We start from the raw sequence: 24,009 nt of genomic DNA on the forward strand, positions 1-24,009 counted from the left end.
GCGGGTCTGGGGTGCCACCTACCTTCACCTCAAAGAAGGCAGACCCAAAGGTGGGCCACCGGCAGATCCACTTCAGGAAGGCCACCTTGGCCTCCTCCACCGTCTTGTCCTTGTGCTTGTTGCAGGCCAGGAGGATGTTCTAGGGGAATCCAGGACCAGTGAGGTCTCAGTGGAGACCACAGCTTGGCTGGCCCACCACCCGAGGCTCTGCGGCCCCAGCCAGAGCAAAAGCCGCTGCCCGAGGCCGGGGGTGGCAGACCCAGTCCACCCTCCCACAGCCACACGTGGGCAGGACCCCTACAGGGGCAGCAGCCAAGGGCCCCCTCCCCAGCCCCCAACAAGGACCTTCTTCCATTCCTCTGGGGACATTAGGCGCGTGAGGTTCTCAGGCACGAGTTCCCGCAGGATCTTGGGGATGCTGGCTAGCTGGGGCCGGTCATCACCAAACCTGGCCTTGTAGATTAGGCCGGCCAGGTGGATGGCATCCTCCCTGGAACACTTGTGGAACCCACGCAGGTACTTGGGCAGCTCCTGGGTGAAGGAAAAGCTGGATTTTAGGCTCCTGCCACCCCCAGCTTTGCGCTCAGGTGGTAGCCCAGTAGAATGTAGGAAACGGAGCCTGCAGAGAGATAAGGTCCTCAGGGTTAGGTTTCCAGCAGAGGGAAGATGGCTGAGCGCCTCGCTGGAGAGCCGGGCCTGCTCTACCCCTTCGGGGCAAGGCCTAGCACTTGGCAGGCTCGGGACCCTCTGGGTCCTCCCCTCGCCGGTAGGCATGTTGCAGGTGAGGGTACAGCCACTGTCTGCAGGTGCCGCTGCCCCAGGCAGTGCTCTCCATCTGCTCCTGGCTCCAGAACCCTGACCGACCACGAGGCCCTGGGCAGGAGGTGGGTGGCCCTGGGCAAAGAGGCCATGCCCCACTCTGAGGGCAGGTGTGACTGAGAAGAGTGGCCCCAACACCCCCAGGAGGGGCAGCCCGGTACCTGGTGGTAATGAAGGATGGTGTCTGCCTTCACATCTTTCCCAGGGGCCACGTTGAGCCACAGTTTCCGCATGAAATATACCTGATAGGGGATTGTCACAGGGGCCCCTGGGCAGGGGCAGCAGTGAGCACAGAGCCTGTCCCTGGCCAGCCAGGCTCTGAGGCTTTACCCCCCACTCCTGCACCCTGCCACTTGGCCCTCCCATGTCGCTGCTGTGTCTGCTACCATGACCTCCCCTTTGGAAAGCCCCCATACCTCTCTCCCTGGCCCCCAGCCCTTCCTCAGCCTTCAGGATGAGTGGGCGCTCCTGGATCTCCCTGCGGGGTCAGACTCCCTTCTGCCCCTGTGCACCCTTCATCACCCCAAAGTCCGGCCATGTGTTCCAGGCCTGCCCCAAGCCCAGCCCCTGCCCGAGCTGGTAGAGTTCTCAGGGCAGGGCCTCACTGCCTGGCCCCAGGCCTGGCCACACCCATGAGCCAGGGGACCTGAGGAGAATGAATGAATAAATGGGCATAGGCCATGCGGGAGGGTCCCGGGGAGCTGTCTGACCCTGGTCCAGGAGGCAGACAAGCTCTGCTTCACCTCATATCCCAGCAACACCCTCCTTTGTGGCCCCAGCCTGGCTCTCAGAGCCTTCTGCTCACCTTCCTTCTGGGGCTTGTTCTTCTTTACCCAGTCGGACACATGCCGCAAGGAGTCAAAGAAGAAGTCTCCCTCCTTCTGGCTGATGACCTGGGGCAGGTGGAGAGGAGGGTACAGGCAGGCAGGTGTGCAGGAGGCCAGGTGTCACCCTGGGGCTCTGTGACCCCTCTCGCCTGTGTGCCTGTGAACCTCGGCGGGGCTGGCCCAGTGCTGGTGGGAGACCCCCACCCGCCTTAACCGCCTTCCTTCCCGCCCCCTGGCCTGCGGGCCACACACCTTGTCTGCGATCTTGATGAAAAGGCTGCAGCCCTCCCAGGAGGCAAGCTGCAGCCGGGCGGCGATGCTGTCACAGGCGTCCCGCACCCGCGTGTTGGCACCCACCTCCAGCATCTGGGCAGAGAGGCAGCCCGGCTCAGCTCTGGATAACCCTCTGAACCCTGCTGGCTAAGGCTGGGCGTGCCCTGTCCTGAGAAGGGTGAGACTACCCCTCTAGAAACCTGGCCAGATGTGTGCACTATTCTGTCACAGGGCTCACTGTCTCGGGGTACCCAAGAGGCCTGGCTGTTTCAACTTGCTCTGAGAGCCTGCAGCCAGACTGGGAACTTCCCATCATGGGCTCTGCCATCTCTAGGCCACAGTCCACTTGGGGAGGGCCGTGAGGTCATCACCCCCACTTCCCCTCCCTCCACTGCTGCCATTTAGCCAAGGTCTCCCACTGGAGGAATGGATGGCAACCCACTCCAGCACTCTTGCCTGGAGAATCCTTTGGACAGAGGAGCCTGATGGGCTACAGTCCATGGGGTCGCACAGGGTCAGACACAACTGAGTGACTTAGCACGCACGCACACACTCCCAACTCGCACCTGGCTCTTCCGCTGTCCCCAACAGCCAACTGGGCTCCATCCATAGGCACCTCATGGGCTCCCTGCTCACTGTGGCCCCAGGGCTGGGTGGAAGCCCCAAGGGGCCTCTAGGCCCTGGAACTCAGCCTCGTTGCCCAGCCTCCTGGCCTCCTCACTCCTGTGCCTGGCCTGGAAGGCCCCCCACGCCTTTGGGACATCCCAACTCCCCGCCATACTACAACCTGCCCAGGGCCAGTAGTCCCCTGCATGGCGCGGAGCTCCTGAGGGCACCCAGCACTCAGTTCATGCTGGTGGGGGCCAGCAAAGCAGAGCAGTATTTTCACAGGAGAGGGGCTAGGAGCGCACAAGGGGAGACAGTCCATTCGAACTCACACAGCTGTGTCTGTAGGCGTCTCCCAGCCCTCCTAGAGTGACCCCAGTGGGGAGGTGCCTTGCTCTGGCTGTGAGCCCCTGGTGGTGTGGGGGGCGGGGCGGGGAGGCTCACCTCACTTGTGTCGTTGGGCAAGTAGACCTTGTGGCAGATGCGGGAGACGTTCTGCTCAGCGGCCTCCACCTCCACCTGGTGCGGCGGCTGCTTCCGGGGCCCTGTCCTGGAGCCAAGTGCGTGCTGCATAGGCCACCCACCACCCCCACCCAGGCCGGGCCCCAGCACCAGCCTCTGAGCTCAGCTATGTGCCATGCACACAGCAGAAGCTAACCCCAGAGACATGCACAGTGGTGCCCAGGTCAGGGCGGGGAGCTGCCCTGTGGAGGCGCTGGGCACATGGCCCATAGGAGGCGGCAGAGGCCAGCCTGGCCTCATCTCCCAGGAGCCCCGAGGTTTGAGGACACGTGGGGAGAGGACCAGGCTGGGCAGGCCACCAGTGGGCAGGGCGGGTCGTGTTCCCATCTTCACATAGCTGGGCATCGGGTATGGGCCTCTTCATGACCCAGGTGGCCACTCGTGGCCAGGAACTCTGCCAACCCCTCCAGCCTCCCCACAGCCCTCCTGGGCCTCTCTTGTGTCTTCCTCCCTGGTGGCTAGGACCGGGTCCTATCTCCCCGGACTGACACCACTTCAGACAGGAAGCTGAGTCTGGCTCCTCTGGCAGGTGTCCCCACTGGAACATGATCCTGGGAGACTGGAGGCTCCCCGCCTCGCCCGGCACTCCCAGACCAACGTTCCAGGGGCACCTAGGAGTTGGTAGGCTCACCTCAGGACCCTCTGGATGCGGCGGCTGCAGTCAGGGGCCAGCACCTTCCTTCTCCGCGTGTCTATGAACTTCTGGGCGTGCGGCAGCAGCGCCTTGCCGGGTGGGAAGAGGCCGGTGCAGAGCCATAGCAGCTGCCAGCCCCGCTCCTCGCTGTACCTGTGGGCGGCAGCACAGGTCAGCCCAGGAGGGGCCCCTCCTGGAGGCCCGGCCCGCCAGCACTGCAGGGAGATGGGGCTCTTTGTAGGATTATCATGTGAGCAGAGGCCTGCCTGAGGCCCTGGGCAAGGAGGCCACTGCCCTGCTGCCAATGTCACCAAAGCCTTCCTGCTCACAGGAAGGGAGGGAGTGCTATCATGCCCATTTTGTGAAGGAGAGCACTGAGGTTTAGAGAGGCCAGGGGACAAAGGAGACAGGGTCGGAGAGGCATGGCTCAGGGCAAGAAGTCCCAACACCCCCCCCGCCACAATGTTACAACGAAGGCTGCCTTTACGAGGTGGGGGCTGGGGGAAGGACCAAGGGGGCCCTGGGCACAGCAACCCTGTGCCCACTGCCTTCCATCCCTCCTTGCTGCCCACAGACCTCTTGGTGTTGTGCGTCAGCTGCTTCAGGATCTGGCAATAAACCTCATCCTGCAGGACGGCCTCCTGGAGGGCTGATGAGAAGATCTGGTCGGTGAGCTCCAGGGAGGTCCAGGCCTGCCGAGAGGGGTAGTCACCCATGTACCTGAGGATGGGTGCAGCCGTCAAGGAGCAGCGCCTCTCACCACTGATCCTGAGTCTGGCCCGGAGCTGATCCCGCGCCCCTGCCGGGGCACTTCACTGCCTCCGGAGCAGCCCCCTGCCCTGAGAGGCCTGGCCCTCGGGTGGGCTGGCCGTGGGGCCCGTGCCCACAGGCTTGGCGTGGGGTTGGGGCAGGCCGGCCGGGAAAGGATATCGATGAAGATCTGACAGGCAGCATCCCGCAGCTCAGCGTTGGCGTGGACACGCCGGAGCAGTGGCTGTCGCAGGGGCTCGGCCGAGTGGGCCCACAGCTGCCCGCGGGTTCGGGCGAGGGGCAGCACGGCTCTGCTGACGGTCTCCTTCTCTGGGACCCTGTGGGGGTGGGGGCCAGGTCAGGGTGTGTGCTGCTGACAGTCTCCTTCTCGGGGACCCTGTGGGGTGGGGCCAGGTCAGGGTGTGTGCTGCTGACAGTCTCCTTCTCTGGGACCCTGTGGGGTGGGGCCAGGTCAGGGTGTGTGCTGCTGACAGTCTCCTTCTCGGGGACCCTGTGGGGTGGGGCCAGGTCAGGGTGTGTGCTGCTGACAGTCTCCTTCTCTGGGACCCTGTGGGGTGGGGGCCAGGTCAGGGTGTGTGCTGCTCCTTGCTCCAACCCACCATGGGCCGTGCACACACAGTGCAGAGAGAGCCCAGGGTTCCAGGGTGGGCCCCCACGGGGATGCCCTCTGCACCCACAGCACTCCGCTAAGAGACAGGTGGGTCATGTCAGGGTCAGAGGGCCCCCTCCCTGCCCAGGGAGCCCACGTGGGCACTGCTTCTGCTTTCATGGACCTGAGTCCCCAGGGAGCACAGAAGGGCTGGTTGGGGTGGGGCCTGGGATGGAGCAGGGTGGGCACCTAAAAAATTCATAGGAGAATTCCTCCAGGGTGTGCAGGTTCTCCTCGGGCTGCTCCTCGGGGGGAGCCTCTGTGGGCCTCCCCTCCTGGGCCGCCAGCTTCCGCTTCTCCGGTGACATGGCCAGCAAGCTCTGGGGGTGGGGGTGCACAGGTATGGTGTCCAGAAGGCCCCACCCATGGGCTCCTCCTGGCCAGGTGTCCTCAGAGACTTGGGAGGGGCCGGGCCACAGGGCTGGACAGGCCTGGACCTACCCGTCCTGTGTCACCTGCTCTAGAACCCAGGACCAGTGACGCGATGTTTCTGAACCTGTTTCCTTTTCTTCAGGGGGCGCTCAGGCCCACCAGGCTCCCCTCTCCTGGGGCACTTCTCTTCAGGGGTATCCCTCACCCTGGCCCTGCTGGCCTGGCCCCCCACCTCCTTCGGGCCTTGTCACTGAAGTGTCTGTCCCTCAGGGAAGTCCTCCTGGACAAGGTGAGCCCCCTCCTAGAATCTGCTCCTGTAACAAGTGCTGCTTCTTGGTGGCACTTTGCACACTTGCCATCAAGTCGTCATTCATCCAAGTCTCCTTGAAGGTGGAGATTCTACGGTGTTTGATACTGTATTGTGGTACAGGGCATGCAGTTGGCACTCATACATGCATTTGGGAGGCCTATCTGTCCTGTCTCCCTGGGCGGGGGCTGGGGGCGCTGGTCTTGGGGGTTAGGGTGGAGTGGTTGTCAGGGGTAGGGAGACTTGAGCCCCCTTGGGTCAGGGTTTTTAAACGACATTGAGGCAAGATGGGTTTACCCCCAGGATGCTCCCTGGTGGGAGGGATGCGCACTGATTGAGCACCTGCTGAGTGCCAGGTGACGCCCCAGCCACTCACTGCACAAGCACTTCCTGCCTCTCCCAGAGGGGCGGCAGGGCTGGCAGGGCTGACATGACACCCAGGCTTTCTGGGGGGTAGGCCCAGGCACCTGAGCTAGGACCCCAGGCCTGGCCTCTCAGCCTCTTCCACAGGTGCCCAGGGGTGCCAGGCTGAGGGCAGGCGAGCACGTGAGTTACCAGCAGCTGTGCTGAGGGCTTGGTGACTGTCGGGATGGTGTAGAGGCAGGAGGTAGGCACCAGTCCCGTCTTCTCGGTCCGGTCATTCTGGGCCAGGGTCCAGTTCTCAGAGGCCAGCAGCCCCTGCTTCTTTGTCAGGATCAGCAAGTCCCCCTTCTTGAAGGGCAGGAGGGTGGAATCCTCTACAGTCACATGGACACACACAAGAGACAGAGAAGACAGTTTCCCCAGGGTTCAGTGGAGGCCAGAGGCCCTGCTGGCATCCTGTGGGTGGTCCCCTCTGACAGGTGAGGAAACAGGGACACAGAGCAGGGGGCCCAAGGCCACCCCGAGAGTGACTGGGGGTGGGATTCCCTGAGCTCAGGCACTCGGGGGGCCTGGACAGGCACAGCTGGGCAGGCAGAAGCTGGGGAGACCTGCTCAGAGGCCTGACCAGGAAGTGGCCAGGGAGCCGTGAGGCAGATGGACCAAGGGGACAGAGGACTGGCAGGCTGTCACCACACCTGCCCAGGAGCTAAGTGACCCGTCTGAGCTTGTTTCCTCAGCTATAAGATGGAGAATATCACCCTTCCCTCCTAGGGCGGCTGTGAGGATGGGATGGGCCATGGGGACAAAGCTTCTGCTGATGTTTCCAGCGCAATTAAGACCCTATGCACAGCCCTCCCCTGCTCCCCTACTTTCTGAAGCCTGATTTCCAGCTGTGCTGAGGGAAGCTGTGGCCATCAACGAGACCACCAGGGCTCACCCCGCTCCCATCCCCACCCGCAAGCTAAGCGGCCCTGGACAAGCTGCGTTCCTCCTCTGAGCCGCCAATCCTTGTCTGCAACACTGGATAACCGTGGCTGTGGGGACGGTGTGCACTGCACGGGCTGGTGACCTGGCTGGCTCTCCCCCTGCTTCCAGAAGAAGGGCATCCCTCAGTGCCCTTCACTTTAGAGGGGCTGAGAGCCCTCCTAAACTCCCTTATCTTGGAGGAGGGAGGGCCTTGCCCATGGGTGACCCTGAGTGCTTTGTGGCCTCTCCCTCTCTCTGCTCAAGTCCCTGCCCTCTGCCTGCTTCATGACCACCAGGGCCTGGCACAAGCAAGCCGCCCTCCAACCAGCCACATGAGTAGCCCCTCACCAGCCCCCTCCCCACCTGGCTGGGTACCTGTGGCCTTCCTGTCCTGCAGGGCCATGGCGAACACGGACCTCTCCTTCAAGCCCTCCAGAAACATGGCCACCAGCTCGGCGACGGCCACACTGCTGGGGGACCGGAACTCATACTCCTCTTCGTGCAGCGTGGACAGCATCAGCCTCTGCCCACCCCGGGCCTCCCTGAGGGGGAAAGAGGGCAATGTGACCAGAGGCCTGCCCCACCCTCCCCCTGGGTCAGCCCCTCAACAGCCTGAGGGGTGACCTGCCCAAGTTACAGAGTCCAGAGTGCCAACCATCACACCATGAAGCCCTCTTACAGATGAGGAAACTCCAGTGTGTCTGGAGCCATACAGGGCCTGGGGCTGAGCATGGATCTGCCCTAGGCCCGGACTCTCTGTGTGCGTGGGCAGATGAGCCAGAGCTTAGGGTCCTGTTCTACGGGCTTCAAAGGCAGTGGTGGTGCCAAGCCTGTCTGTGGAGTCAGCTCTGGGCAGGCAAGGTGGTGGCCAGCGTGCAGGGCCACCATGGGGCCACTGCAAAGAAAGTTGGTGCTGAGATGGAGCTCCAGCCTGGGTGAGTTTGGGTGAGCTACCCAGCCTCTGTGGGCTTCCCTGGTAGCTCAGCTGGTAAAGAATCCACCAGCAATGCAGGAGACCCCGGTTTGATTGCTGGGGTGGGAAGATCCCCCGGAGGAGGGCATGGCCACCCACTCCAGTATTCTTGTCTGGGAAATCCTATGGACACAGGAGCCTGGCGGGCTACAGTCCATGGGATCGCAGCGTAGAACGCGACTGAGCAACTAAGCACCTACCCTCTGCATGCCTGTTTATTCATCTGCAGAGTATGGAGTGATGGGGGGACTTATTGGAATAGAAGAGAGCACCTAGCACAGTCTGCCTCAGTAAGTGGTACCAGCATGTGCCCTGCACACACTGGGAATGACCTTAATGGTCATGCCACACTAGGGTGTGTTTTAACCAAGGAGGGGCTCTGGCAGGGCACAGGCAGGCCTTCCAGAAGGGCGTGGAGGCCTTCTCAGTAGATGAGAGCCGGGGGCAGGGTGTCTGGGGCACGCCTGGCATGCAAGGTGGTCCTCACTCTGCTCCATGCTCTGCACACACAGGCCTGTCCCTTGCTCCCTCTCCCAGACTGCTGGCACCTCCATGTGAGCAGTACCCACCAGCGAGAAGAGAAGGAACCTATAAGTGAATGGACGCCCCAAAGGCTGCAAGCTTATGTGCCTCTTTCCAGGGGAGCTGGGCTCTAGAGGAAATTTGAGAGGGCAATCGGTGGTGTGTGGACACATTGCTGACCACAGGACAGTAGAGGGCAGGGCCTGAGCCAATAGCCATTATGCCACACATATGATGCAGTGTGAGTCAGTCGGGCCCCCAGTAACAGTGTGCCCCATCCCTCTCCTGGTCTCTCCTGGAGCCCCAAGGACTGAGGTTGTGGGAAGGAGCAGGTTTGGGGCTTCCCTCGGAGCACCCACCTGTTGGTGATCAGACTCATGACCTCAATGAAAGAGAGTTCTAGGAGCACCTTCTCTTTCTGGTCCAGGAAGTACAGCCCCTTCCAGTTAACAGCCAAGATCAGCTGAGTCTTGGGCAGTTGGGGGCCTGGCAGAAGGAGAGAGGGGTATGAAGCCAGGGCTGGTCCAGGGTGGGGGCCCACTGGCACCCTCTTACACATCAGACACCATTACCTGAGAGTGTGGTGACTTCAAAGAGCCGAGAGAAGAGCAGCGGCCACTTCAGGCAGGCAGTGTCCACCACCTGCTCCTGCACAGTCAGTGGCCTGGCCCGCTTCTGGGTATAGGGTGCCTGCACGGAGGTTGCGATGATGAGTCACCTCCATCACTTATCCCTCAGCTAACTCCTCACCCGGTGCCCAGGGAGCTCATTTGCTGGATCATTCTGTGAAGTCTCTGCCTAAAGCCAGGCCAGTGTCCGTGAGAGTCAGGTGAGGGACTCTGGTGGGCTGGGGAGGGCCCATCACTGGTGGTTCTGATCCCTGCTTTAGAATCAGAGCTCCCAAGGGCCGGAGGGCCAGGCTGCTGCTCGCTGCCTGAGCCTGGAAGACAATGAGGGGCACGTGCAGCTATCTGTGGGCCCCCATCTGCGGGCTCAGACGGGCTCTCAGCAACACCGGCCTCCTGGGGCTGCGTGTTGCTCCGTGCTCAAGGCCCGCATTGGTGTCTGTGTCTGTGTGTTGGTGCTCCACTCTGCCTCTCTTCTACACTTTGGGAGGCATCTTTCAGGGACCTTCACCTCAACCCCACTCCCCAGTCCTGTCTCACCTTCCTCCCTCCCTCACCCTTGGCTCTATCTGACCTTCACCCTTTCCTCTTCCCATCTCCACAGATCTGTAACATCCAGCTGGAAAATCGCCGGCTGTAACATCCAGTTGAGCCTTCCTGTTATGATTTGTTGGATAAAATGTTGTTTCTCTTGTTCCCTCTTTAAAAGGTGGTTGGGTAACATTCATATACTGAATCAGGGGATGTAAACGGACACATCCTGAGATTTGGTGCTTTGCAACACATATCAAGGATTTTAGAACATTCATGCGTGCTCATTCACTTTAGTCATGTCTGACTCTTTGCAACCCTATGGACTGTAGCCTGCCAGGCTCCTCTGTCTATGGAATTCTCCAGGCAAGAATACTGGAGTGGGTTGCCATGCCCTTCTCCAGGGGATCTTCCAAACCTAGGGACTGAATCCAAGTCTCTTATGTCTTCTGCATTGGCAGGCTGGTTCTTTACCACTGGCACCACCTGGGAAACCCAACATTTGTACACTCTGAAATCCCTTTTCAAGAAATCAATCTTGATGAAATAACCATCAAGCATATAAAAGGTGTACAACGAGATTCACTTCATCGGTTTAACAGTGAAAATGGGACATGACCTTAAAGTTCACCAGTGAATGAATTGTAGCTCATGAATACAATACTATTCAGCCCTTAAAAACAGACTGGTATTTAGTGACACAGAAATAAGGGCCCAAACTATTAAGCGAAGTGAAGAAGTAGGTTTAAAGCTGTCTAATGATGATCCAATTTTTATTTTTAAAAAAGGTGTGTTTCCTAACAATGAGAAAACAGAAAGAGAAATTAAGGAAACAATCCCATTCACCATTGCAATGAAAATAATAAAATACTTAGGAATAAATTTACCTAAAGAAACAAAAGATCTATATATAGAAAACTATAAAACACTGATGAAAGAAATCAAAGAGGTCACAAATAGATGGAGAACTATACTATATTCATGGGTTGGAAGAATCAATATAGTGAAAATGAGTATACTACCCAAAGCGATCTACATATTCAATGCAATCCCTATCAAGCTACCAACAGTATTTTTCACAGAACTAGAACAAATAGTTTCAGAATTTGTATGGAAACACAAAAAACCTCAAAAGCCAAAGCAGTCTTGAGAAAGAAGAATGGAACTGGAGGAATCAACCTGCCTGACTTCAGACTATACTACAAAGCTACAGTCATCAAGACAGTATGGTACTGGCACAAAGACAGAAATATAGATCAATAGAACAAAATAGAAAGCCTAGAGATGAATCCACGCCCCTATGGACATCTTATCTTTGACAAAAGAGGCAAAAATACACAACAGAGAAAAGACAATCTCTTTAACAAGTGATGCTGGGAAAACTGGTCAACCACCTGTAAAGGAATGAAACTAGAACACTTTCTAACACCATACACAAAATAAACTCAAAATGGATTAAAGATCTAAATTTAAGACCAGGAACTATAAAACTCCTAGAGAAAAACATAGGCAGAACACTCTCTGACATAAATCACAGCAAGATCCTCTATGACCCACCTCCCAGAGTAATGGAAATAAAAGCAAAAATAAACAAGTGGGACTTAATTAAACTCAAAAGCTTTTGCACAATGGAAAAAACTATAAGCAAGGTGAAAAGACAGGCTTCAGAATAGGAGAAAATAATAGCAAATGAAGCAACTGACCAATAATTAATCTCAAAAATATACAAGCAGCTCATGAAGCTCAACATCAGAAAAATAAACGACCCAGTCAAAAAATGGGCCAAAGAACTAAATAGACATTTCTCCAAAGAAGACATACAGATGGCTAACAAACACATGAAAAGATGCTCAACATCACTCATTATCAGAGAAATGCAAATCAAAACCTCAGTAAGGTACCATCTCACGCTGGTCAGAATGGCTGCTATCAGAAAGTCTACGAACAAATGCTGGAGAGGGTGCGGAGAAAAAGGCACTCTCTAACACTGTTGGTGGGAATGCAAACTAGTATAGCCACTATGGAGAACAGTGTGGAGATTCCTCAAAAAACTGGAAATAGAACTGTCATATGACCCAGCAATCCTACTGCTGGGCATACACACCGAGGAAACCAGAATTGAAAGAGACACGTGTACCCCAGTGTTCATCGCAGCACTGTTTACAATAGCCAGGACATGGAAGCAACCTAGATGTCCATCAGTAGAGGAATGGATAAGAAAGCTGTGGTACATATACACAATGGAATATTACTCAGTTATTAAAAAGAACATACTTGAATCAGTTCTAATGAGGTGGATGAAACTGGAACCTATTATACAGAGCAAAGTAAGTCAGAAAGAAAAACACCAATACAGTATTTTAATGCATATATATGGAATTTAGAAAGATGGTAATGATGACCCTATATGTGAGACAGCAAAAAGAGACACAGACATAAAGAACAGACTTTTGGACTCTGTGGGAGAAAGCAAGGGTGGGATGATTTAAGAGAATAGCATTGAATCATGTATATTATTATATGTGAAATAGATCACCAGTCCAGGTTCAATGCATGAAACAGGGCACTCAAAGCCAGTGCACTGGGATGACCCAGAGGGATGGGATGGGCAGGGAGGTGGAGGGGGGTTCAGGATGGGGGACACATGTACACCCATGGCTGATTCATGTCAATGTATGGCCAAAACCACCACAATATTGTAAAATAATTATCCTCCAATTAAAATAAATTAATTTTTTAAGTGTGCTTCTTGCATTCCAATCATATGCACATGTCAATTGTGTACATGTGAGTACAGCAGTCTAGAAGGATATGTACCACAGTGTTAAGAGGGATGAGCTCTTTGTTGTGATACTATTGGTGGTTTCCCTTTTTTCTTTGTGTTTGTCTTGTTTTCTGATTTATTTGTTAATGTCCACATTTTAGTGTTTACTGAAAAAAAATCAGTGAAACTTATGTTCCCTTTGGAAAAAACAGTGGCATAAATTTCCTAATTCTTTATTCTCACCCTATCTCCCCTTTCCCCAAATGATGATGCCACTTCTTACTCAAGTTCATTCGGGTTCATGTGCATCTCTTGTCTCCTCTGCTAGCCCTCGTACTAGCCCTAAAAAGTCCATGGCCTCTCCCCTGTAAACGCATCCACTCAGGCTGGGAAACAACAAAAATAATCCACAAGGTTTGCTTCCCCAAATTCCTGTCCAAGGATTGTCCCCAAGAAATGATAGCGACCGCCTTGGGGAACAAAGCTTCTGTGGTGAAGCTTGTGTGAGGAATATTAGGCAATACAATTGGGTTTCTCTCTTGCAGGACTCCTCGGAGCCTTTCCTCAGGGCTGTGCACTGTGATTCCTGAAGAGCAGGACAAAGCAAGCTGCATTCCCCCACTGCAGACGTGCACAGGACCCTTGTCTGCAAACCCACACTGAGTACCTCCTTTCCTGTGGCCGGAATGCAGACTGCATTGGTCTACCCTCCCTGCCCCGCTCTGAACTCGGGCAATGCCTGCTATCTGAGCCATGCACCTGGGACTCATGTCCTGCAGCCAGGCTGTCAATCCCTGACGAACCAGCACTGCATTGCCTTTGAACTGCCCACTGCTTGTCCTGCTGGTTCTTGGCTCCCAGTGCCACAGGGTAATTGAAGCCGGGAAGGCTTCCCTGGTGGCTCAGATGGTAGAGAATCTGCCTGCAAAGTGGGAGACCCGGCTTTGATCCCTGGGTTGGGAAGATCCCTTGGAGAAGAAAAGGGCTACCCACTTCAGTATAATTGCCTGGAGAATTCCATGGACAGAGGAGTCTGGCAAGCTACAGTCCATAGGGTGTTAAAGAGTCAGACAAAACTGCGTGACTAATACACACACAAGCATTAACCAAAGGGCTTTATCCTCCCCCTTCCACGCCCCCTCACCCCATGCACAGCTCTTCTGCACCACCAGCTGCAGCACGGAGCCCACCAGCCCTTAGAGATCCCTTTGCACTCTCAGGACACACTGCAGAGCAAAGCACCCTATGAGGAAGGAGGCTCTGACAGAGGGGTGGTTTGGGACAACCCTGTGGGGAGGGGAAGAGAAGCAGGGGGACCAAGTCAGAGGGCTGTCTTCTTGGGGAAGAGGCTGTGAGCCTTCAGGAACCATCTTCACTTGCTGTGGGCTGACCAAGCAGGGGTAGAGGAGGGGCAGCCCTCCCTGCCGTCCAGGCCAGCATCGGGCATTCAGGGCCCAGCAAGGGGACACCAATAAGGCCCAGGGCGGAACTGGGGCCAAGGTGAGGGTGTGCGCGTGGTCAGCAGCTGGGGATGCCTTCTTGCACCCAAAAGCCAAGGCCCAGATTGAGCCTGTAGTAGAGACCAGTGGAGGACTGAGCTGCCCAGACCAGCCAAGATACCATCTTGTGAGGGGGGTGAACCTGAACAAGATTGTTTAAACCTAGAGACTTAGGGCTATGCTGACCGGGAGGTTAGTCTCTATCCCCTCAGTGAGTAGGGACTCATAATGGGATCTCCAGCCCCTCTAAATACCAAGGGGCCCACCACCCCCAAAAAGAGCTTCATAGCCAGAGTACACAGGCTCTGGGGAGGCTGACCTTGGCATAGGTGGTGGTGACCAGGCTGGCCCACTTCTCTGGGGTCTTGGTCCTGTACAGCTTGGAGGGGACACAGCTGGGCAGCAGCTCCCGGATGGCCTGGCTCCCGGCCGAGGCACCGAGCTGCACGTAGCAGTGCTGGGCCAGCAGCTCCACCAGCTCTTCCTCCTGCACAGCCCAGGCACACACACGGGAGCATGTGGGGTGTGCATGTGCGAGCCCACTCTCCCCCAGGAAGCCTTGCCCCTGCTGAGCGCTCACCCCCCACAGCTGAGGTGAGCAGCCGCCTCTGCTAGGCAGGACCTGCCCCTCCCCCAACATGGCAGAGCCCCTGGGTGCCCTGACTGGGCCCAACACGGGCTGCGCTCCTGTTGGCAGGCCGGAGTGTCCCAGCAGCCCAGCCTGAAGACAAGGCGGGTGTCCTGCATGTTCCTTGTTCAGCCCTCGTGAGCCAGTGAGTGTGTGGGATTGAGCTCTGGGGCCTGGAGCCCCAACACTGCTGAGTGAGGTGAGTGCTGTTGTTCAGTCACTGAGTCATGTCCAACTCTTTGTGACCCCGTGGACCGCAGGACATCAGGTTTCTCTGTCCTTCACTTGTGGACAAGGCCTTTACCCTGTCTCCCCCAGTCCTCACTGGGCAAAGGTGATCTCCCTAGCCATTCCTGCAGAGCCTCTGCTAGGATTCATGTGGGCAGGAGCCTGTGTAAGTCACTAGCACGCCCAGCACACAGAAGGTTCCCTGCTCCAGGTGCCCTACAGGGACAAGCTGCCCTGTTCTTTCCAAGAAGACAAACCTTGCCCAGCCATCTATTTGCCTGCCGTCTGTCCCCACGACCCCTTTGCCCCCACCTCTCCCTGCCCACTGCCCTGCTCCAGGCAGGCCTCCAGGACTGCCACAGTTTCCTCCAGTCCCCAGCTCATCCTCTGGATTCAGGCCCAGGGAGGTCTGCACCCGCTGAACAGGCACAGCATTGCCCAAGGAGGTCAGGTGCGTGAGCTCCCCTACCCTGAGTCTCACAACCACACAGAAAGCTCTGGTGACTGCACCTTCCAGGAGAGAGCCAGAGGCTCAGAGAGGTGACCTAATGTTCCAAGGCCACACCGCCAGGAAGAGGCGTAGGTGGGACCTGAATTCAAGCGCTGGGACTCCAAGGCCGTGTTCCTGACCCCCAGGCCCTGCTGCCCCATGAGCAGCTGCTGTGGTGAGGCTAGGTGGGCCTGGGGCTGATTGCAGGGGCAGGGGGCTTTGCTGCCGGCCCAGGTGGCTCAAACCCCAGAAGCTTGAGTGAACCTCTGGCTAAAGGAAGGGATGGAGGCTACTGGGCAGGAACAGCTGCTCCCAGAGGGCCGCAGGGACCTGTACTCACAGATACATCCTGGGCCCACTCCTCTCCCTCAGCTTCCTGCCCTCCATGACCCACACGGGCTCCCCAGGGACTGCCTGGTGCCCAGCCCAGCTGCCCTTGTTCTGTCCCAAAGTCCCTGCCCTAGAGCAGGGCCCTTCCCCAGGCAGTCTGAGAGGGGGGTCTTTGGGGCCCTGAGCGCTGTGGTCCCCTCACCTTCTCGAAGGGGTACTCGCCAAGCCAGACTCCATGGAGGACTTGGCGGTAAATGAGATGGGTGCTGACCGGGTCCTCCTGGGAGTCGTGCCATGGGGTGAAGAACTCCTTCCGGAAGTAGATGCGCCAGGGCGCCTGGCGCTCACTCTCGCCCCTCTCCCGGGCCAGTTGCTCACACTGGGCCAAGGCATCCATCACGTGGTCACGCCCGCTGCCCAGGGACCAGAACTGAGACCAGAATCAGAGCGGCAGGGGTGAGCGACTGCTGCGTGTCAGCCCCCCAGGGACACCTGCCTTTGCCATACCCATGTGGAGGTGTGGACATCAAGAGGACAGGAACCCTTCAGACTCCTCCCCATTGGGCGTGGCCTGTCATTCACCCCTAAACACGCCTACACTCTCCCCCTGCCGGCCCCTCTCACAGGAGGCTCATGCCCATGTGACTGGGTTCGAATGCCTTGATTCATTGGCCTGTGTATACCTGGTTCTGAGCGTAGGAATCAGGGCATCTGGGTGGGGCGACGATGTGGGGTCAGGATGGGGCAGTGCTGGTGTGACCTCCACATGGATGCATGGGATTCTGAGCTCCTCAGGGTGAGGGGCTTGGCGCAGGATGTAGGCACAGCAGGGGACCTTCCAGGTGTGTGTGTGTGAGATACTAGGCTGAGTGTGTGAGTGTTTGGCCAGGGGGCAGGCTGCCTGGTTAGGAGGCACGTCTGTAAGCGGGAGTTTGTGCTCGCATCTGTGTTTGGCAGCTGGGAAGGTGAGTGGTGCCTAGGCTGGCATGATACAAGGGCTGGTGCTGCCCTGCGTGTGTGAAGGAGGCGGGCGGTGGACGGGACCCTGGCCAGTACCTTGTCGTACACGGCGACCTGCAGAGAAAAGCCCAGGTGGTCGCTGAGGCCCTGCTTGCGGGCGATGTGCAGGCAGACTTCCCGAGACGTTGAGGCTGAGTCCACCATGACCATCAGGCTCTCTCCAGTCGCCAAGCTGATATGGATTGGGATGTGCTTCTTGGACTTGACAGCCTGGGGACGGACGAAGACTCAGGTCCTCTGCCCAGGAGGCCCCTCGGCTCAGCTGCCTGCGCTGGAGCTCCTGGAACTCTGTGATGGGAGGCTGGCCCACCAGCCCCTCTTTCCAACCCACTGCCCCTGCGGGCGCATTCCCATGGGTTCTGGGGGGCGGGGCCTTCTGAAGCCCCGCCCAGCTCGGCAAAGCGTTTACACAGTCCTGGCCAGCAGACATCGCTGCTGAACTGAGGGACCCACCAGGGCAAGAGCTGTTTAAGCACCGTGTCCATGGGGTGCAGCCTGTACTGGAAGGCCCCATTTTAACATGAGTTCCCTGAGCTTTGGCGAGATTGGGTGACTCAGGATCACTGAGAAAAGGTCTCGGAGATGTCTGAGTCTTGGACTCTGGAACCTTTTGGGTCAGAGGAAGCCACTGTTATTCTCTGTGTACAGCAGGGCTTGGCACAGGCCACACAGCTGCAGCAAGTTCACTTTCAACTCCAAGGCTTCTGGGCAGAGCAGGTAGATGAGGTGGAGGAGGGAAGTCCCGTGGATGTTGGTGGCAGAGTGAGAACAGGACGGGGTGTGGTGGGAGGTGCTCTCTGTGTCCTGGTATAGGGCACCACAAGGCATAGAGCATACCTTCCAGGAGCCACGGGTAGAGTGGGGGCCAGACCCTACCTGTGTCTGAAGTACCGTTCCTGAGGATCCTGCAAGAACTCACAGGTTCCAGAATGCCACCTAGGTAGACAACCTTGCATGACCATATAAAATGCAAGTGTCTTTGGGAGGGGTAAGCTTTAGGCAGTTAGCAGCCACTCACACCCTGCAGCTAAGGAACTAAGACTGATTTTCCCCTTCAGCTAGAAGGGCCCTAAATGAAAGAGAAAGTGTTAGTTACTCAGTCATGTCTGACTCTTTGCAACCCCATGTAGGCCGCCAGGCTCCTCTGTCCATAAAATTCTCCAGGCAAGTATACTGGAGTGGGTAACCATTCCCTTCTCCAGGGGATCTTCCCGACCCAGGGATTGAACCCGGGTCTCCTACATTGCAGCAGATTCTTTACCATTTGAGCCACCAAGGAATATCAATTTAGATGTGGGGGAGGTGGCACTTCTGAAGCCTGGACTGGGTCTGGGGAGGCTGAGCCCCAGCTGGGGCTCCCAGGGACCACTGGCCCAGAAGAGCGGGGAGAGGCCCAGAGCACATACTTCCTGTTGGCAGCCCCATGAGCTGAGCTGGAGGAGTTACGGGGGCTGCCACCACCCCACACTGGCTGCCTCCCATCCCCTCCAGCCCCTACCTGCAGCTCCAGCCAGGAGGGGGGCTCTGTGCGCACGCCATTGGCACAGGTGCGTCTCAGGCGCTCAGCGCAGAAGGGCCCGTAGCCGACTGGTCCTTGACCAATGAAGTTCAGCAGATACTGGTGGATGAGGAAGGGAGCGGCACGAAGATACTTAGAATGGAGGCCACTTTCTATTCACTGTCCAGATTCTAGGAACTATGATACTAATTGTAATTATGGATGATGTATTACTTGGCAATCATTTTACAATACACACCTATATAAAATCACAACACTGTATACCCTACATTTGAACAATGTTATATGTCAATAATATCTCAATAAAACTGGAAAAAAGCTAAAAAATGATAATAGCTGTGGCAAAGGTGCATTAACATGGGGCTGTCACACTATGAGGAGTATCAGTTGCACAGCATTTCTGAGGACCCATTTGTCAATATGTTTTAAATAGTACATAATTTTAAAATGTGTTCACTCTTTGACCTAATTTGGTAAAGGTAAAAATAATTTGGTAAAGGTAGATGTATAGTTTTTAATCATAGTGGTGTTTATGGTGATGGGCAATTGGAAGATAGATCCTAAGTGTCCATCAAAAAGTGAAATATGCATTAGGAACACTAGCAAATGGCATTAGCACTGCCATTTGGGGACAGTTTATGACGTGAGAAGACGCTTATAAGTGAAAGCTGCAGGAGAGCCGATGTTCAAAATATGTTCCATGAGATGTTGAAACAAGGTGTTGAAAAGCTTTTTGTCTCTCAGAGAGATTCTTTGAGAAGATGCAGCCTGGAAGGATTTACTGCTGTCAAGGCTGCCCCAGGGCACATGGCCAGGGTGATCAGACTTCCTGCTGTCCCTGGAGGCATGAGAGATAGTGAGATTGTTTTCTGTGTGATCACAAGTATGATTCTCTCACATCACAAAAGGTCAGAAACCATAAGGCAAGTTGCCTCTGGGTGTGAGGATGACTTTTATCTTCTATATAGACTTTTTACATTTCCTATACATTACTTTTTTCTCCCTCTTGGCTGCAGGCATATGGGACCTTAGTTCCCCAACCAGAGATTGAACCTGTGCTCTCTGCAGTGGAAGAGCAGACTCCTAACTACTGGATCACCAGGGAAGTCCCCCCTACATATTACTTTTATATTCAGAACCAAAAGGTGTATTAGAGTAGCGAAGCCTGGGGCCTCCAACACTTGGAAACATCTCTCTTGTTAGTTCTTAGGCCTAGAGAGAGATGCTGCATCCAGCCTCTCATTGGTACCCATTCCTCAAACACTTTTGTCTTTTCAATGCCCATTTCATCCACCACCTCACTGTCTTTTGGTGATGGAGCCCAGGTGAGATGGCCCTGCAGATCCTGATTAGGGGCCAGAGGAGCATCCTCTTTTATAGACGTGAAACTGAGGCCCAAAGAAGGCCAGGCACTGCTGCCCATCCTGGCCTGCACGAGCAGAAGAACCAGGCCATGGGCTGGGGTTTCTCCATCTGCTGCAGGGCCCTGGGCCCACCCATGCTGCCCCTGCCCTCAGCTCCTGCCCCTACCCCTCCCCACCTTCAGGAACCTCTCAGAAGGCGGGAAGCAGCCCAGGCACAGGCCAAGCAGGATCCAGCCCCGGGCCAGGCTGCTTGTTTTGTAGTTCTCTGAGAGCTGCTTGCAGATCTGGCAGTAAATTTCGTCCCTGAAAGACACAGAGCGCTGGGAGGCCAGGCTGGGGGCTGGTTCTGGGGGAGGGGAGGAGCCCTATACTTTGTATATAAACTCTTCCTAAATCTCTGACTCACCCCTCATCTACACATGTCTGAGGCAGACTCCAGGCAGCGCAGCAAAGGCTAAAATAACTGCACAGGGATTCCAGCTGCTGCTTACCACAGGGGGACAGAGTTTGAATCCAACCAAACTAATTGCCTCCCAAAATGAAAAGTCTTTGAAGGAATGTAACAGATTCCAGAGTCTTCAAACATATCATCCCCAAAGGTCTAAGATAACAACCCCAAAGTATTAGGCTACTGAGAAAATAATAGTCAAGGATCAGACATATGAGGAGACAGGAAAACATGACTATTCTCAAGAGAAAAGGCAGTCAATGGAAACTGACCCCAAGATGAACCAAATATTGATTTATCAGGAAAGGTTTTAAAATTACCATGACTATGATCAAGGATATAAAGGACATTATGCTCATAGTGAATGAACAAACAGGAAATCTTGGCAAAACAGAAACTATTTTAAAAAAAGAGTCAAGTGCAAACTCTAGAATTGAAAAATATAATATTTGAAATTTTAAAAAATAATTGGATGGGTATAACAGCGTACTGGAGAACACAAAACAAAAATCAGTTAATATGAAGACAGATTAATAGAAAATATCTAACCTAAAGAACGGAAGGGGAAAAAAGAAAGCACAGATGAACAGACCCTTAGGGATGTGACAGACAATATAGAAGTCTTCTACAGATTTAATTAGAGTTCAAAGGAAAAGAGAGAGAGTGAAGTAGAAAAAAAATTTGAAAAAATTATGACTCAAATTCCTTGAGTTTGGTTAAAAATATTAATAATAACTTAAAATATGTGAACTCCTGAAATACAGTAGTCTGTCCTTGTAAGCAGTATATATAGTTCTTAAAATTTGTATAAAAACACAATTTCTGTAAAGCAAATTATATATAAAGCAAAACATATATAGAATAAATGAGGAACTTGCCCATTTACAGGGTCTTGCAGTAAAGCTGGTTATAAGATGAATCAACAGCCCATGATAAGTCTGTCTTCCTAAAACTGGGTTTTACCCAGGGGTTTTAATGCAGAGCATTAGAGAACCCCTGGTGGTTGTACCATCTGCTGTCCTGAGAGCCAGCCTGCAGGCTCCAGGGTGGGGAGCAGGTTAGGGATGGGGCCCTGGGCTGAGAGCTAGTGAGGGGCTGTGTTCTCAGGGGGCGTGATGGGGGTGGGGACTGACCTGAGGTCGGGACGCAAGATGGCGTAGCCCACAATGAACTGCACCTTCTCCAGGTTGGACATGGGTCGGTCTGAGAGGGGGCTGTCCTCTTCAAATGCCTCTTCTCCAATATTCAGCTGGTTGGCCACCTTGAAACCCAAAGGTGGCAGTCAGGACAACCAAGATCACTTCCATTTGCAAAGAAGGAAACTGGGTGAAAGCCTGGAACGCTGCAGCCGGCCGGCCAGTGGGCAGCAGAGCTGGGAGCAAGCCTGGGCCCCCTGGCCCTGGGCTCACCTGGCCTGTAACCCAGGAGGACCGCTTCAGCTTCATGGAGGAGATGTCCTTGGTCCCTCTGTCCCTGCGGCTGGGCCTCTGTGGAGGGAGACAGCTCCTGAGGGAAGGTGAAGCCTGGGCAGCACCTCCAAATCTAACCCAAGACCCGCCTGGGTGGGGCTCATCTCTAGCTCCCAAGCCTTTTCCCAGCCTGACTCATAAAGCAGCGTGCACTCCCTCATCTCCACCAAGCCGTGCAACGCTGACAGGTGTGCACCGCCATTCTCACTGCGGGACGAGGAAACAGGTGAGAGAACGTGAGAAACTGGACAAAAGCCGCTCGGCCAGACACCGGTCCTCCAGGAGGGTTCAGGGCTGCTCCGATTCCAAAGTCTGGACCTCTCACCAGCCGAGTGGGCTGGGTCTGAACCCAGGCGCCCAGGACAGCCACAGGCTACAGTCATTCTCTGTGACGATGTGGTAGATGAACCGGAATACATTCTGCCCACTGCGAGGTCAGAGTTTTGCTAGAGACTCAGAAGACTAGACTTTGGGGCCCGGGCCCACTCCCAGCCATCAGGATCCGATGGTCTCTGTAAGCAGGGGTCACAGCCTGTCCTGATGGTGTCATGAGAAGTTGCTGCCAAAATGAGCTCAGTGTGGGACTGGGCTTGGGCTGGGATGAGCCAGGTCTGGAGCTGAGCACGGGCTTCTATGTGTGCATTCTGTGTGCTCAGCTGTGTCCAACTCTTCGCCGTCCCATGGACTATATAGCTTGCCAAGCCTGTCTGTTCATGGAATTTTCCAGGCAAGAATACTGAAGGGGCTGTCATTTCCTCCTCTAGGGGATCTTCTCGACCCAGGGGTCGAACCTGTGCCTCTTACATCTCCTGCACTGGCAGGCAGATTCTTTGCCACTAGTGCCACCTGGTTTGCCACACAGGGACCAAACTGAAAATATATTAGCTGGTGAACGAGGGTGGGCAGGGCTCACTAAGCCCCCTCCTCCTCCCTGGGGGCACACACACTTAATAAGCGTGCAAGAAGGAGCACTGGGGATCTGACTCTGTGCTTACCTTCCAGAGGTGCCGGCAGCTCAACCACCTCTCAATGTCCCCTCCCTGAGTGGTGGCCAGCCTCCAAGGTGACCCCCAGGGACCCTTGCTTCCTGACATTCTCACCCACGATGGCATGCAGGCAATGAAGCCTCCTTCCTGCTTTCTCTCTTAAGTCACTCGTCATGGAGGAAGCAAATTGTGAGAACACTCAGGCAGCCCGGTGGAGAGGCCAGGGTGGCCAGAGCTGAGGTCTCCCACCAGCAGCTATGTGAGGGAGCCATTCGGAGGCAGATCTTGTGGCCCTGGTCAAGCTTTAAATGACAGTTTGGCTGCAACTTTGTTAGAGACCTAGAGCCCGAACTAACGAACTAAGCCACTCCTGATCCTCAAAAACTGTCTGAGATAATGAATGTGGGCTGTCTCATGCCATCACATTTAGGGGTTCATTTGTTGCACAGCAACGGATGACATTACACTAGGCAGAGTCCACGTCTCTAGAGGTCAGGGAGTCAGGGCTTGAGCTTGGGCAACTTCCATGTAACCTCTGGACCAGATTTGACCATGTGACCCCAGGCTGCAGACCCGCTTAGATGTCTGTGCAGTTGCTCTGCTATCTGAGCACCTGATGCTTGGGGGCCTGTGATATTTCAGTTTATAATAAGAAATAGATACTTGGTCTTTGTCCCCATTGCTGGCACAGAGCTCCTAAAACCCTTGGAATCATCTGTGATAAAGATGTCTTTTTATGTTAATGAGGTGACTTTTAGAAAGCACCTAAGAATGGGGGCAAAGCTTTGGTTTTTCCAGTAGTCATGTATGGATGTGAGAGTTAGATGGTGAAGAAAGCTGAGCACTGTAGAATTGATGCTTTTGAACTGTGGTGTTGGAGAAGACTCTTGAGAGTCCCTTGGACTGCAAGGAGATCCAACTAGTCCATCCTAAAGGAGATCACTCCTGGGTGCTCATTGGAAGGACTGATGCTGAAGCTGAAACTCCAACACTTTGGCCATCTGATGTGAAGAACTGACTCATTTGAAAAGACCCTGATGCTGGAGAAGATAGAAGGCGGGAGGAGAAGGGGACGACAGAGGATGAGATGGTTGGATGGCATCACCGACTTGATGGACATGAGTTTGAATAGGCTCTGGGAGTTGGTGATAGACAGGGAGGCCTGGGTGTGCTGCAGTCCATGCGGTTGGAAAGAGTCAGACACGACTGAGATACTGAACTGAAGGATGGGGGCTGGTGGCTAGTGGTCAAGGGGAGGGGGGAAGGGCGTGAAACTGAGCTCAGCTGGCTCAATGGCCAGTGATTTATTTGATCATATCAATGAAGTGAGGCCTCTGTAAAGACCCAAAAGGACAGGGGTCAGAGTTTCCAGGCTGGTGAACACGTGGAGATTTGGGGAGAGCGGTACCTGGAGAGGGCATGCAAGTTTCTTAATCTTTTTCATATCTTGCCCTGTGCATTTCATACCTTGCCTCTTTCATCAGGCTGTAGTGACTTGTATCC

General features: G+C 55.1%; 1 protein-coding gene across 2 annotated transcripts in view; it reads right to left on the bottom strand.

Moving 5' to 3' along the window:
* MYO7B (myosin VIIB) overlaps positions 1-24,009 on the bottom strand; it is a 104,416-nt gene that overhangs the window by 1,321 nt on the left and 79,086 nt on the right. For both annotated transcript variants that reach the window (XM_027554777.1, XM_027554769.1), the window contains exons 25-45: positions 21,461-21,538; positions 21,185-21,312; positions 19,780-19,906; positions 18,219-18,338; positions 16,757-16,930; positions 15,903-16,130; positions 14,344-14,511; positions 9,177-9,294; positions 8,964-9,090; positions 7,485-7,651; positions 6,336-6,517; positions 5,291-5,421; positions 4,612-4,769; positions 4,258-4,411; positions 3,679-3,834; positions 2,970-3,075; positions 1,899-2,012; positions 1,625-1,712; positions 981-1,087; positions 346-531; positions 23-139 (exon numbers count right to left, since the gene is read on the bottom strand). In XM_027554777.1, the coding sequence (XP_027410578.1) occupies positions 23-139; positions 346-531; positions 981-1,087; positions 1,625-1,712; positions 1,899-2,012; positions 2,970-3,075; positions 3,679-3,834; positions 4,258-4,411; positions 4,612-4,769; positions 5,291-5,421; positions 6,336-6,517; positions 7,485-7,651; positions 8,964-9,090; positions 9,177-9,294; positions 14,344-14,511; positions 15,903-16,130; positions 16,757-16,930; positions 18,219-18,338; positions 19,780-19,906; positions 21,185-21,312; positions 21,461-21,538 (2,934 nt within the window). The remainder of the gene's footprint in view (positions 1-22; positions 140-345; positions 532-980; positions 1,088-1,624; positions 1,713-1,898; positions 2,013-2,969; positions 3,076-3,678; positions 3,835-4,257; positions 4,412-4,611; positions 4,770-5,290; positions 5,422-6,335; positions 6,518-7,484; positions 7,652-8,963; positions 9,091-9,176; positions 9,295-14,343; positions 14,512-15,902; positions 16,131-16,756; positions 16,931-18,218; positions 18,339-19,779; positions 19,907-21,184; positions 21,313-21,460; positions 21,539-24,009) is intronic.

This window comes from Bos indicus x Bos taurus, chromosome 2 (genome assembly GCF_003369695.1).
Source record: "Bos indicus x Bos taurus breed Angus x Brahman F1 hybrid chromosome 2, Bos_hybrid_MaternalHap_v2.0, whole genome shotgun sequence".
NCBI classification, from domain to species: domain Eukaryota; kingdom Metazoa; phylum Chordata; class Mammalia; order Artiodactyla; family Bovidae; genus Bos; species Bos indicus x Bos taurus.